Here is a 14472-nt window from a genome sequence, read left to right as displayed (position 1 = left end):
ACCCGTCCAGAAGGAGCAGAAGGATGGATACTTGAGGAGGAAAAACATTGAACTGACAAATTGTCTGATAGGTTTGACCTTAAGGAAAAGTCAAGAAGTGCTTGAAGTATATTGAGAAGTGCCTGAAGTGTATGGAAAGCAAACTACAATGAACTCTAAGGCAATGAAAAGAACCTAGGCAAGTCTTAACTCCAGGAATACCAGAGTTGTGTAAGGAAAGAAATGCAATCATAGTACACTCCGTGGCTCCGCAGTGAAAAAGACTGGCGTAGTTCCAATAGTGTAAGTATTGACTATTGATGAGAAGGGTAGTGTGAAGATTCAAGACAGTGATCCCTAACTAGAAAGTTAATAGAAAGTTAACCGATAATATTTAAAATTAATGCATTAAGAAATATCAGAATATTATTTAGAAATATGGTGATATAATCACAGCTGTAATGTAAATTACCCCTGAACAGTAGCACTGAAGAAACTGAGAAGGGTTTAACATTTTTTCTTAACACACTTTTGTAGCTTTTGAATATTTGATAATGAATATATATTACTTTTATAACATTTTAAACCAATAAAATATGTTCAAATACTAAAGAAAAAAAGAGATATGGTGATAAATACCAAAAGAAACAGCTGGAAGAGTTGAAAAGGTTATTTCTGGGAAACTCAGGGCAAGAAAGAAAGGGCAGGGGACTGCTGTATTTCATTGTAAGGCTTTCAATTACCTTTGACTTTTAAAATTTTGTGCATGAACTTGAAAAAAGTTTTAAATTCCTTAAAAATAAATGGTCACAAAGAATAACAAATCAAGAGAAAAAATAGGCAAAAGAAATTCACAAAAGAAATGCAAATGTCCCCCAAATACATGGAAAAAAATTACATCCACACACACCATCCCACTCCCTGATGATGAAAAAACACATCAGAAGCAGCTGTGCATTCACGGACCTGATCTCATTAGATTATTAAGTGTCTGGAGGACGGTACAGTTTACAAAACAATATTATAGTGTCATTTTTATAACAGTTTAACAACTTTTCTTCCAGCACCTACTACTATGGTAGGCACATAAGAATGTATTTTTTAAGAAGTCTAAAAGGATGTGCTAAGATGTCAGCAGGTTCAATGTGATTGTGGAACTAAAGATAATTTTTAAAGTTATTTTCCCTTTTTCTTAATTTAGTCTAATTTTTAGTGAACCTATAGCTTGCTAAGTTTTGCTGAACAACAAAACAAATGAAGTTTTATTTATCCATTTACCTATTTGGAGCACCCTAGAATATGAAATAAAACACTGAACATTGGTTTGGATAAGCACCCAATTACTAACCCGCTCAGACACTGCAGAGAGTGTATCATGCCGATTTGTACACCTCAGGGCTCAACAGAGTCTGGCACATAGCAGGTCCTCAAACGAACAACTAGACAATCAAAACTAAGCAGGGGCTGGTGGGATATTGTAGGCAGGGGGCTTACTGTACATATGTGAGCCTCCAATACGTATGTGGAACACAAATAACTACATGCTAAAAGGATTAAGAGGAGGGATGTATATAAAACACTTAGCATAGCGCCTGGCGCTTTGTAAGTGCTCAAGAAATATTAGCTACTATTTGTAATAATAGTTGTAGTAGTAGTTATCATTGTTCTGAGAGTACCTAGGACTCCAGAAATTCCACCACTCCTGCAGCTGCCCAGCCACAAGGCTCTTTGCCGGAGCCCTAAACAGTCATGAGGACAGGAACCCCTTTACCTCCTCCCACCACTCTCCCTCCTCCTCCTTCGCCTCCCCCTGCTGCCCACCGCCCACCGGAGCAAGCCTGGGGGGCAGTGCAGCCTGAGTGCCCCCGCCAAGGCTGGCCACCGGCTCCCAGGGATCCCACAGCCAGAATGTCCGGCTCATTCTCTCCCTGCCCCACAGGACCAATGAAGACATGCCACACCTGCTGTGTGTGCTCCTTAGGTCCTGGAAGAGAGAGAGAAAGGGACAAACCTAGGGGAAACAGGACTGATTCGGGGGGAAGGGATTGCATGCCATTGATCCTCTTTTTAGAAAATAGACTCTAACTGAAGTGTAATACATACAGAAAAGTGCACAAATCGTAAGTGTACAGTTCAATGAATTTCCATGTAGAGAGCCAGTTGATTAAGAAACAGCATCATCAGGCCCCAGAAGTTCCTCTCATGCCCTTTCCTGACATCCAACACCGTAGACCCATTTTGCCTGACATGGAACTTTATACAAATGGAATCATACTTGTCTGGGTTTTGTGTGTCTGGCTTCCTCAGTTCAGCACTACGCCTGTGACTTTCACTCTCTCGTTGTGTGCAGTTGTAGTTCTTTCCTTCCCATGCTGTACGACATCCACTGTATAAATAAACCACATTTTTAAAAAATCCATTCTACTTTTGATGGACATTTGAGTTGTTTCCAGTTTGTGGCTATTTGAACAGTGCTGCAATGAATATTCTAATATTCAAAAGGCTCAGGCGTTTTGGTGAAGGTACATCTGCATTTCTGATGTGAGTATGATTAGCCTCAGTAGATACTGACAAGCAGTTTTCCAAAAATGGTTAAACTAATTGATACGCCCACCATCCTCACGAGAGAGTTCCAGTTGCTCCACACCTTCGCTCCTGTTCAGTATCAAGTGGTATATCTTTTAAATGAATACTAGCATCCTTTAAGTTCAGCTCCAATACTAGACCAGAATGAAAATGAATGATCTACAGAAATGTCTGTGATGTATCATTAAGTGACAGAAGCAGGTCGCAGGCCAATATGCATAACTTGATTCCATTCATGAAAATTGTGTATGTGCATAGGCAGAAGCAGAGACCAGGTTCAGAAGGGGATGAATCAAAGCCTCCTGTGATCATGATCATTTCTGGGGAGTGGCAGTGGAAGGCATAATTTTAAACGTTGAGATTGAGGATAATTTTTACTTTTGTGTTTTTCAGTATTTTTGAAGTTTGGGGAAAAAGCTGCATAAATAAAATAAAATTCTCCATCCCCCATGCCCCATGCCCATGGCACAGCATTCCATTACCTAAGACTGGCAGCCTGACCCTGTCTTTCTTGTTATTCCCAGCATTCTCTCCTGCTCCGGAATTACCCTGGGCAGGGTCTCTGGGACAAGTCTCCTGGGCACTGTAATTTCTCAGGCTGCAGTGTGTCATTAGAAGATCTGGTGCTGGTGACATGAGGCCTGGACGCAGCAAAGATTCCAGACCCTGATGGGACAGGACAGCCCAACCACAGGGCAAGTCTCCTGGCAGAGATACCCCTGGAGTCTTGAGCTGCCTCAACAGAACCTGGGCCTCAGGATGTATCTTAACCTCGAAGAAAGAGACCAGAAAAACTGCTCTTTCGAAGCTGCAGCCTCCCATGGGGGCTCAGGACTCAGAACAAGAGCTGTGGAATTAGGCAGACCTGGGCTCCTGCTCTACTCCTCCCTGGGCCACCATTTCCTCACCTGTAAAATGGGCTAATGACAACCCTTACCTTAGAGACAACACCAAGTGCCTTGCTGAGAGTGCCTGGCACAAACTTTGCCTTCAATAAACACAGGCTGCTGTTATTATTATGATTGCGGTGGCAGCTGTTACCATCACCCCAAGACGCAAAGTTTTGCACATACCTTTTGGGGGAAAAAATATAAGAATGCACTCTTTCTTTTCACAAATATTATAAAACAAGTACAAACCTACTTTTCTTGGGGGGAAACAAAATTCATCTGAAACTTGAATGCATTTATTTCAGTTGGAAAGTTGAGCAAGTCATTCAACACTGATTCATCCAAGGAATATTTGTCAAGAGGCTACTATGTCCCAGGCACTGTCCTAGATACTGGGGATATGGCAGTGACCAGCGCTTCCCATCTACTAGGGGAGTCAGACAATAACCAAATCAATAAACAGATTATAATAAAATGCAAAACATGTATATAATACAGTACAAATAATGCCAACCAGTGCTATGGAGAAAAGTAAAGCAAGATAAGAGGAGCTATGTGCTGGGAATGCTATCTGATGTGTTCAGCTGAGCCAGGGCTCTGCTCTGGAAATTTCTCTCTCCCTGGTTGAGTGAGGAAGCCCAGGAGGCACTGGTCTTGGCCGGGTCTCCACTGACACTGGCCTGGGCTGAAACTGTCTCTTGTGCCTGTGGAGTTGGGTGGGGTTTGAGGAGGAAGGTGAGAGGGGCTGCCAGTGGCTTTTAGGAGGTGAGGCTCCAGCAAGGGGGTATTTCCATGTAGCACTGGACCACGTGGGGAGACTGTGCCCTTAGAGGGCAACCAGCAGTCCCTCCAGGGACACCAGTGGGGGAGGCCCCTCAGTTCGTGTCAACCACAGCAGGTAATTACTAAGCACCTACTATGAGCCCAGAGCTGGGCTTGGTGTGATGAAAGATGTGATTTAAGTAAGTATGCGAAAAAACCAAAACAAAACAAACAAAAAATGTAAGTAGGCGAGCTGGTGCCTGACCTCAAGGTGCTCCAGTCCTGCTGGAGATACAAAACCAATCTCCACAAAAAGAAGAAAGCAAGACAGATTGGGTCGAGTGTCTGGGTGGGTGGAACAGGTCATGGGCTCATCGGGATGGCAAATCACCCAATCTCAGTCCGTGGCACAATGAAGCTGTACATTCACACAGCCTGCTGCAAGCCCAGTGGCTTTCCAGGGCAGCGATTCAGGGATCCAGGCTGTTCTCATCTCATGCCTCCATCTTCCAGTTCCCTGCGGCAGAGGGAGAGAGGGAGAGCTGGATCACCTCTCACCAGTTCTTTACGAGGCCCTCCACTTGCAGCCCAGCGGCCAGAACTAGTCACATGGCCCCAAACAAACCGCAAGGGAGGCTGGGAAATGGGGGCCACATAGCTATGGATGAAATGTCTGAGAATCAAATGTCCGGCCTGGGGTACGTGTGTCTATGGGATGACCTCGGAGCTGGGGTCTGAGATCCTGCGGCTCTCAAATCCCAAGGAAGTCCCATCATACAGGCTCCCTAGAAAGACGGCCCCAGCTCTCCTCGTCTCTGTGGCTCTAGTGGGCACTAAATAGACCCCAGAGTGAGCCCAGCCTGGCACCCAGGCCAGGCACCCTCGCCCATCCCTCACCCCCAGCCATGAATCGTTCCTGATTAGTCAAAGCACTTGCATTGGTCCGAACTCACCAAGGGCCTCCTGCAGCGGCCACTTCGTGTTCGCTAGATTAATTGCAGCTGGGGGAGGGGAGGGAATCCATTTTTAGAAAATCATTACTTTCAGAAAGAGAGGGGGGCGCTTCTGGTTGGGGAAAACCGCTGAGCTGGCAACTCGGGCCTGCTGCTTCAGCGCCAGGCAACCCGGGGCTGTGCAGGCTGCTCCGCTTGGTGGGCACCGTCCGGGGCCCATGCCCCCTCCTCCCGAGGCCGGGCATCCCAGCCCTCCTGCCCCGGCCCCCACCGGCCTTCGCTTCTGCTCTGGCCTGGACTCGGCAGTTTGCTGGCGTTCCGAGCAGCAGGGAATCACCCCGATACTGACCACCCGCCCACTGCCTTCTCTCAGCCCCCTTGCCACACAGCCCCTGTCTGTGGCCCCAGGGGAAAAAGAAGGTTGGGGACCCCCAATCACCACCGCCTTGAATTGAACATCTAGTAGATGAAATGGCATGAAATTGCCATTTTTGTAGGTCTAAACAGTCAGATAGTAGCAACCCCACGTGGTTCAGCCTAACCATGCTATGCCTGGCTCTTCAATGCATTTCCTCACTAATCCCCCTTTTGGCCCCATGAGGCAGGTATAATGCGCATTTGATGTTTCAGAAATTGAGGTTCAGAGAGGTTAAGTGACTTACCCAAGTGAGCACTCCAACCTTGGTCTCTCTGACTCCAAAACCCAGCACGCTGAGTCATATCCCCTGAGTCACCCACCTGCCCTGGCACTCGGCTCTTGAGTGTCTAGAGCTGTGCTTCCACGTGGTTGCGTTGACAACACGCGGACGGACAGAAAGCTCCTGGGGAGGGTGAGTGTGCAGGCCTCACCGTCAGGAAGTCTGTTTGCTGTGGGCTTGGGTGCAATTCCATCCTTCCCTCCCCCAGGCTGTATGTGGGTGTCCTGGGCAAATCACTCTCCTGTGGGAGGGTCTCCTCTTCCGGAGCTGGCCAAAGCCTGCCTGTGTGGTGCTGCAGTGTGGGCCTGTGGAGGGCACGCGCTGGGAAGACCCTTGGTGCACACAAATCTGTACAAACCTCAGGCGCTGTTTCTACTGTTCAGCAGTCAGATCAGCCTGGCCCTTTCAAACCAGAACTTGTTTTAGAAAGAACATACGCCCGACTCAGTCACCCTTGACCCAGGCCTGCCCATAGAGATGAGATAGCACAGAGGTGATGTAATCTGACGCTATCACTTACCAGCTGGGGGACCTTGGGCAACTCTCTAACCTCAGTTTCTTCATCTGTAGAATGGGGCTCATGATAATGCATCTACTTTTAGGATAGGATCATACGGCACAATCCCGATGTAAAATGCTTGGAACACGGCTACCACATAGTCAGACTACAAGCAGTGCTGGCCATTATTATTATTACTATTTCCATCCCAAGCACAATTCTGCCTCTCCCTCCCTCATCAGGACAAGCCCTGTCTGAACACTGTACCAGAAATTTTTAAGGTAGTGGATCCTAAGAGGGATCCCAGAGTGCCGAAAGCTTACTGTTCAGTAGGAAAGAGAGAATCCTATACCACTGCTGTCTCTTTAGAGCAGAAATTTTTGAGAGGCTTCCTGGAGGAGGTGTGGTCTGAGTTGCATCCTGAAGGATGAGAAGAAGACAGCCGATTGAAGGAGCTGGAAAGTGCTTGCTTGGAAACACATAAGCAAGGCGTGTTTGACGAATTGCAAGTTACGCTGCATGCTGGGGACCAAGACGGGTGTGGGGGGTGGGGGGTGGGGGTGTGTGTATGTGTCGAGGGGGGGGGGGGTGTGTCGAGGGGGTGGGGGGTTAAGGCATGAGGTTGCTGGAGGCAGGTGCTGAAAGGCATCTGGAGTAGAGGAAGGAGGCTCTAGAAGGTCCCAAACTAAATCGTACTAGTGGGGATAGAGCAAGGGAACATACGTGAGAACTGTTTGCATTTTTTACCTATGGATGGAATGAGGCAGGGAGGACAGGATCTGGCTGTTTATTTCATGTCGGGGGACAGGGCAGGAGAGATGGGAGAACCCAGGTTTCTGTCTGGGGCAGCTGAGGCATTGCAGGTGAGGAGAGATGAAGGTACCAGAGTGACGTTGCCACCCAGGGACAAGGTGTGGCCCAAGAAGAGAGGGGAGGACAGAACCCTGTGACACACCGCAAAATCTGACTGGTGAGCTGAGAGAGGAAGGAGAACCAGGTGACAGGAAAACTTCCCTCCAAGGGGGCATCTCCCCCTCTCCACGAATCCAAACTCCTTGGCTGGAGGCCCTCACTCCTCACTCAACACATTCTGCCTGGGCTGCTGGCCACCCTCAGGCGTGGGCGTCTTGTCCTCCAGCACCACGGAGGACACGTGTCCCCTGCAGCAGTCCTGGCACATCAGAGGTGCCCAAGGGATGTCTGTGGTGACGGCAGCTTAGTGCCGTGTACTGCAAACATGTGGGGTTTCCCCTAAATGTCCTTCTTTCCCTGACCCAGGGTCAGCCACCCCACGGGGGTCCACACGCCCACAGCCCAGTTCCAACCTTGTGGGGCTGAGAGTCAAGTCCAGGTGACAGAGGAGGGCGTGAAGGTGCTGCTGCCACAGCTCCTGCCTCCTGGACCCGGAGGCCCTGCCCACGTAGCTCGCCGGGCAAGCAGCTCGGGGCCCACCTTCCCGCTGATTTGAGGTGGTGGGACTGGAGCCCCAACAGACTCCACCAAATAACATCTCTACAGGGTTTGGACCAAGGAGTAAGGCCAGAGTCAGCCCGTGAACACCACCACTCCCAGCACTTCCTCGCCGAGTGACCTTGGGCAAGTCTTTTAACCTCTCAAAGCCTCCAGTTTTGCAGGGGGTCCTAGGGAGGATTAAATAATTCCCTTAAACGCTTAACATCATGCCTGGCAACTAGCTAAGCATTCAATAAATGGTAGCTATTATTATTATTAAAGAGCTTCCTGGCATGCTGATGCAAGTTAGAGCAAACGAAAATGCCTTTGACAGCTCCCTAATGCAACACCTTCCACCCCACCCCTCCTCCACCACTACCACCTGGGAATTAATTATAGCCCTCCTTGGGTGTTTTCCAGACGTGGATTTTACACTTATTCTAGGTTGCAGAACTAGAATAAATGGAGGCAGGTTTCAGTTCAACTGATAAAAAGCTGCCTCAAGTGGTAGTGAGCTCCCCGTCACCTCACGTGAACAAGCTGGCCCAGATGACCATTCGGCACTAAAGCTCTAAGTTAACATTCCTCGCTATACAATTGTATTATAATTCCCTCGCATTAAACAGTGGTGCCAGTAAGCTGTAATGCTTTGTGTCATCTGGCAAAATGAAAAATTGGCAATCCTACTTTGACCTTCCAAAAATTTTTTTCTAAAATTGTACCAGTTTGTGATATCTAAAATCTTAACTCCCACTTCAAAGAGCCCCTTCCTGGGTCTAAGATTTAAGACCCCATGACACAGACACCTAAACAGCCCCATTTGGTGCCCGATTTGGTGCCCGATTTGAAGCTATTTCTTGTGCAAGAGGTCTTGAATCTAAAACGTGGCTCAGGGACTTCCCTGGTGGCGCAGTCGTTAAGAATCCGCCTACCAATGCAGAGGAGAGGGGTTCGATCCCTGGTCCGGGAAGATCCCACATGCTGCGGAGCAGCTAAGCCTGTGCACCACAACTTGAGCCTAGACGATCCCTGGTCCGGGAAGATCCCACATGCTGCGGAGCAGCTAAGCCTGTGCACCACAACTACTGAGCCTAGAGCCCACGTGCTGCAACTACTGAAGCCTGTGCGCCCTAAGAGCCCGTGCTCCGCAACAAGAGAAGCCCCCGCTGCCAGCAACCAGGCAAAGCCCGTGCGCAGCAACGAAGACCCAACACAGCCCAAAATTAATTAATTGAAAAATAATAAAAAAATAAAACATGGCTCAGATCAGTGAAAATCCCAGGGGCAATACCAGCAAGTGCCACTGGGGCTAAGCTGGGCCGGGCCAAAGGAATAGAGAACTGGAAGAGTGTTAAGCAGATGCAGAGTAGGGTCTGCCCAGACTCCTTTCAGCCTACTCCACCTCCCGGAGTGCCCAGTAGAGAACACAGCGAACCCAGATCCCTCCCTCCCACCATCAACACTCAGCCCCAGCCTCATCTCTGCTCCAGGGCTTCAGCCCTCAGGGAATCTCTCCTGGAAGCCAGTGTGGCAGTGACCTTCCTCTGGGAAAGGTGCAGTCGGTCTCAGGACTTAATGTAAAGCAAAGGAGTCAGCAAGCAGGAACTGGATGGACCCCAAGTTCTTGGGACTTTACCTTCCCATCTTATCTCCCAGTGCAACCTCCTTCCCAATCATTCAAAATGATATTCCCTTCTTTCAACTTTTCAGGCTTTGAAAAATCAGCTGACTTTGTAACTCAGGGCTCCCCCAGGTTGACCCATTACAAATTCAGGACACCCACCAGCTGCACCCTAAGGTTCCTGCCTAACAAAAAAGGTGGTATCCGTGTAGGTACGGGTCTTTCTAGGATGCAAGGAAGAGCAAGCTGTTCTGGACTGTCTCTCCCTTTTGTGGTCCCACCAACCAAGCTTCCTCCCCAACCAAGCTCTGGGCGACCCCAACTGTCCCAGATTCTGATGGCTACATCCCGCTGCCCACCCACCAGAAGAAAAAGGAGCTGGAGGACAACATGGAATCAAGTATACATTTTAAAAATTGTTTAATGGAACATAAACTCCTTTAGAAAAACATTCAGCTAGGTGATAACACCCATAGAAAAAAACACCAACCTTGTGTTTATCTTTTTTAATTTGGCATTTGTTATTTGCATTTATATTAAAGCAAAGTGCATCTTTTCTTTATTTTTGTTTATACACATTGCACAATACATAAATAATGATGCTTATAAAACGTCTTTATATTTACAAGTAATAATATATTTATATATAACATAAAATACATTTTTTCTTTAATAAATCTCAGGGTTTTTTTTTTCAGGAGTCCTTTTTCTCTCAAAGCACTACAATGCTAAATTTCCAATGAGAATGCTTCTCTTGTTCATTTAAACCTCTGTAGTTAGAAAAATAGCTTATGTTAAAGTCTAAACATGCTCATTGAGCTAAGAGCAGTGTCAACGTATCAGAAGAAACGGAAGAGTTAGGTGTCAGCTCAGGATGGTACCTTGGGTTAAGATGGACCGAATCCTTCTTGCTGGGGAGTGGGGCGGCTCCCCTCGCTGCTCTAACAGCAGAGCTCAACACACAGGCTGCAGAGGGGAGGAAAGTGCTGAGCTGGTTTTCTGAGTCCAGGAAAAACCTGATGTAACCAGGGCAGGGGAGAGGCGGAGGGGCCTGAGAGGGCACTGGGTGAGCAATACTGTGACAGGGCTGCCCCGGCAGCCCTCGGGAAGCCCATCTCAGAGGTATCCAGGAGCAGACGGCCAAAAAGGAAAGACTCGACAACGGCAGCAGGGTGGCCGGAGGGGAGTGAGACAGCATGGAAAAACAGGTTCTGGTTGAGCCTCTGGCAGGGTGGCTTCTAAGAAGCCTGCGGACAGGCCAATGTCCTAGAAGGGGAGAGGCGGGAAGGGGGCTTCCCCAGGCTGGGGGACAGAGCCTTGCTGCTGGCCGCTGCTGGGACACCCGCTGCCCCACTGTGCAAGTCCAAGGAGCACGAGGGACACAGCTTGGGAGCGGCAAACCTCTCAGCAGTCAACATCCGTAGGAAACACAACAGAGCACACCGCTTCCCCCCTCTGCGTACACACACACACACACACACACACACACACACACTCTCTCTCTCTCTCTCTCTCCCTCTCTCTCTCTCTCTCTCGTACACCCTGACGAGGGACACGAGGACCCCAAAGTCGAGGCCTGCCCCCCCATTTACACTGTGTTCGGTGGTACTGATCTTTGCTTCCCCTTTTCACGCCTCGGTGTTCTGCCAACCATACCACCCGCCCCCGCCAAAACCCCGACAATTCTTTTCATAAGCTATTTCTCAAAGAACAAAACAGAACATAAACAAGAACGAGGGGAAGGAGGGGAGAAAAACAACCAAAGAGTCTGCATGAAAAGCAAGCACTCAGGAGGAAAATATTAGCAGCAAAGTAGTTTGGACTGGGCCCGCTAGGCTCGCGCTCTGTCCTCTCCCCACGTGGCTACCGGCTGTTGAAGATGACCTCCAGCCAGCACGGGCAGCTGCTGATGAACTGGCGGGTGTAGCACTGGCCCCAGCCCTTCACGAAGCTGATCTGCACGGTGAAGCCAGTCCACGGCTGCTGCATGAACTCGTGGTCGTTGGGCCGCTGCAGGCTGTACGCTTTCTCGTAGTCAAAAGCCTTGATGGAGAAACCGGGGAACACTTTGTGTACCAACAGCGTCCTGGAGTCCGGGTTGTCCAGTGTGGCTGACTTGATGAAGATGGGGTAACTGCTGCGGTTATACACCCACACGCCATCCACTTCCCGCGTGAGCTGGATGCCACAGCCGATTTTGCTCCGTACTTTCTGCACCAGCTGACTCTTGTTGTCCGAATTGAGCTGTCCGAGGCAAAAGCCATTCCCCTGAGGTAGATCATAAAAGATATCCAGGGAGGGCTCCTGGACACAGTAGAGCCTCCCCACTCTCGTCTTCTCCTCCCAGTATGCCACCACGCACCAGTGTGACCGATCCCCAGGCTCCAGAAGAAGTTGGGAATCTAGAAAACAAAACGGTGGACATGGTTGGTGGTGATGGAGACCGGCCTGTTTCCTCTTCCTCCCGAAATCAAGATCTCACCCCCCCATGATCAGCTTGTCTCTCAGGGCAAGACAGAAGGAGGGGATGGGGCGCTGGATGTGCTGCAGGCCCAACAGTCCTCCTACTGGGGCCTGGAAATCGTGACCCAGTGATGGAAGAGCCTTGCCTCTAAGCATGGGGCTTGCTGGGGAGCCTCTTCCCTCCACTCCCCACACCCCGTCAAGAGACCCAGGATACCAGCCCGTGTGCTCACCTGGCCAAAGGAAAGCCCCAACGCTGCAGAGCTCAGAAGCCAAGACCACTTAGTAACTTGGCTAGTCCTGGTTTTAGGGCTAGAAAAGGCCTTACAGTTGGATGGTCTAGAATTACAGTTCTTTAAACTGGATGGAACCTTGAAGGCCAACTGCTCCAGCCCCTTGTCATCCTCATGAGAAAACCTGGACTCAGAAAGCTTGCTGCTCAGGCCCCAGGGATGATGGAACCAGACCTAGACCCCAGGACCACCTGCTAAGCAGTCTTTGTGCTTGTTGTCTCCCAGTTCTCAGATCAGTGCCTTGGTCATAAGGAGGCACTATCCGGGGGGAGAAAAAACTTTTTTTTTTTTTAAAAAAAGGAGAAGCCACTGCAGAGTTTATTCCCCACCACAAATATTTATTTACTTATTTATTTCTTTGGCTGTGCTGGGTCTTGGTTGCAGCATGTGGGATCTTCGTTGCCACGTGCAGAATCTTCGTTGCTGCGTGTGAACTTAGTTGTGACACGTGGGATCTAGGTCCCTGACCAGGGATCGAACCCTGGCCCCCTGCATTGGGAGTGTGGAGTCTTAGCCACTGGACCACCAGGGAAGTCCCATATCCAGGAAAAATTTTAAAGGACGTGATTTGGGGTAAAAATATCTATCTTCCTAATAGAAAAATAACTCTCAATGTGTCTGTCAGCGGCAGCTCCGTACACGTGAGTTCAGGTAAAAATGCCAAATCACAACCTGCAAGTTGGTGTCAGCCCAGACTACCTTAACTTCCTCCAGCCCAGACAGAAGATGATGTGTTTAAAGTGGGTACCGCCATGCTTGCAGGGTCCTGCTTGCTGCATCTTCCTCTTTCTTCCCCTTCCCTCCCTAGAAGCATCTAAAGTCGATGCCCTGCCCCCTTCCTGCCCTGGAGGGCCCAGCCCGGCTTTCCTAGACATGCTTCTTCCCACAGGCAGCAGGGTAAGGTGACTCCCAAACAGGCGCTCAGAGATCTTTAAAAGGGGGGAGTATATGAAAGGAAAGGGGGTCCTGGAGGCTGGCATTCCGACTCCTCTAACTCCTCCTTTAAGCTGGAGCCGGCGGGGCAGGACTCAGACTGGGAACCGTACGTCTCCCCAGCCCAGCCGGGCTGCAGGAACACTGCGGTTTGTGGTGGCAGGGCGGAGACCGGAAGTCTTGTATTTGTTAACGAAAATGGGGAGAGACAGGGGGAAGGCCTGGCAGGCAGCAGAGGCGGCCTCCTGCCCTCCCTGTAGGTCCCTGCTTCTCACTTACTGGGGTGGGGGGCTTGGGGCATAGAAGTTGGGGGTGGTGTGTGATGTCTTTGGGTTTGATTGGCCTTTTTGGTTTTGGAACCACTGGGTTTAGAGCCTGGATGATGATGGGTTATACAGCACAGCAGCTGGGGGTAAAGGAGGGCTCGGGTCTCGATTGTCCTGCTGCCCCAGCAGGCTGGGTAACCAGTGCAGCTCAGCACACCAACTCCTTCCAACGTTAACAGGCATGTAAGGACCTGGGAACCAGTCAGCTGCATTAACTTTACATGGAGGTGTCCCGTGAATAAGTCTGTACAAAGGCACTCGGTGACCCACTGAGGCAGCCACAAACACCCACCCTGAGCACCAGTCGCCTGGACGCCCCCCACCTGGCCTTCTCAAATGCCTGCCCCGCCAGCTACACAAGACAGGGAAGCTGAGGGCTCCTTCCTCCCCTCAACCACCACCCCACCGAAAATCAACACCAGAAACCTGGCCCATCACCCCTGACCCCGACATTCATCTCTAAAGCACAAGTGTGAAAGAGGCTGTGCGCATGGATATGAGCACACCTCGAGTGTGTGTTATGTGAACGTGTTTGCATGCGCATACACAGCAACATACGGAAAAACAAGAGAGGTACAAGAGCTCCAAGCAGAAGGTGAGTCATCAGGCCTTAACTTGTTTCTGCAAAGCATCCATCAACTGCTAATAAACTCGTGAGCGCTGGCAATCTTTTGAACCCTCTTGCCGAGGGAGTTCAGCTCTGAAGGCTATACCAAAGACCCATAACATCCACGTAAATAAAAATGCTCTGACGTCCAAGTCTGCCGGGTTGGAGACAGCCCTCTTCTGGAAGGCACAGGGCGCCCACCTGCCTGCTTGTCTGAGGCGAGAGCGTGTTTCCAAATGTAAGAAGTTCTCACTTATTATCCCAACTCAGGACAACAAACCGGCCTGGAAAGGAAGGCTCAGGAGTTGCTGGGAGGGAGGTTCAGGAGACCCTCAGCGGAGCCTCACAATACTTTGTTTCATGGAGCCCGGCTCCCCTGAAACCTGGCACCCGCCAGAGTATGGGGGTTG

At 49.7% G+C, this 14472-nt stretch overlaps 1 protein-coding gene across 3 annotated transcripts in view; it reads right to left on the bottom strand.

Moving 5' to 3' along the window:
- Positions 1-11254: 11254 nt before the first annotated feature.
- The window catches only part of SMAD7 (SMAD family member 7), a 29404-nt gene continuing 26186 nt past the window's right edge, over positions 11255-14472 (bottom strand). For 2 of the 3 annotated variants that reach the window (XM_007465600.1, XM_007465599.1), the window contains one exon: positions 11304-11842. In XM_007465600.1, coding sequence (XP_007465662.1) covers positions 11304-11842 — 539 coding nt within the window. Of the gene's footprint in view, positions 11843-14472 lie in introns of all 3 variants that reach the window. The other variant, XM_007465598.1, reaches the window with a different exon arrangement.

This window comes from Lipotes vexillifer, unplaced genomic scaffold, assembly GCF_000442215.2.
Source record: "Lipotes vexillifer unplaced genomic scaffold, Lipotes_vexillifer_v1.1 scaffold36, whole genome shotgun sequence".
NCBI classification, from domain to species: domain Eukaryota; kingdom Metazoa; phylum Chordata; class Mammalia; order Artiodactyla; family Lipotidae; genus Lipotes; species Lipotes vexillifer.
The sequence above is the reverse complement of the archived record's forward strand: the minus strand, read 5'-3'. Positions and strand labels throughout refer to the sequence as shown.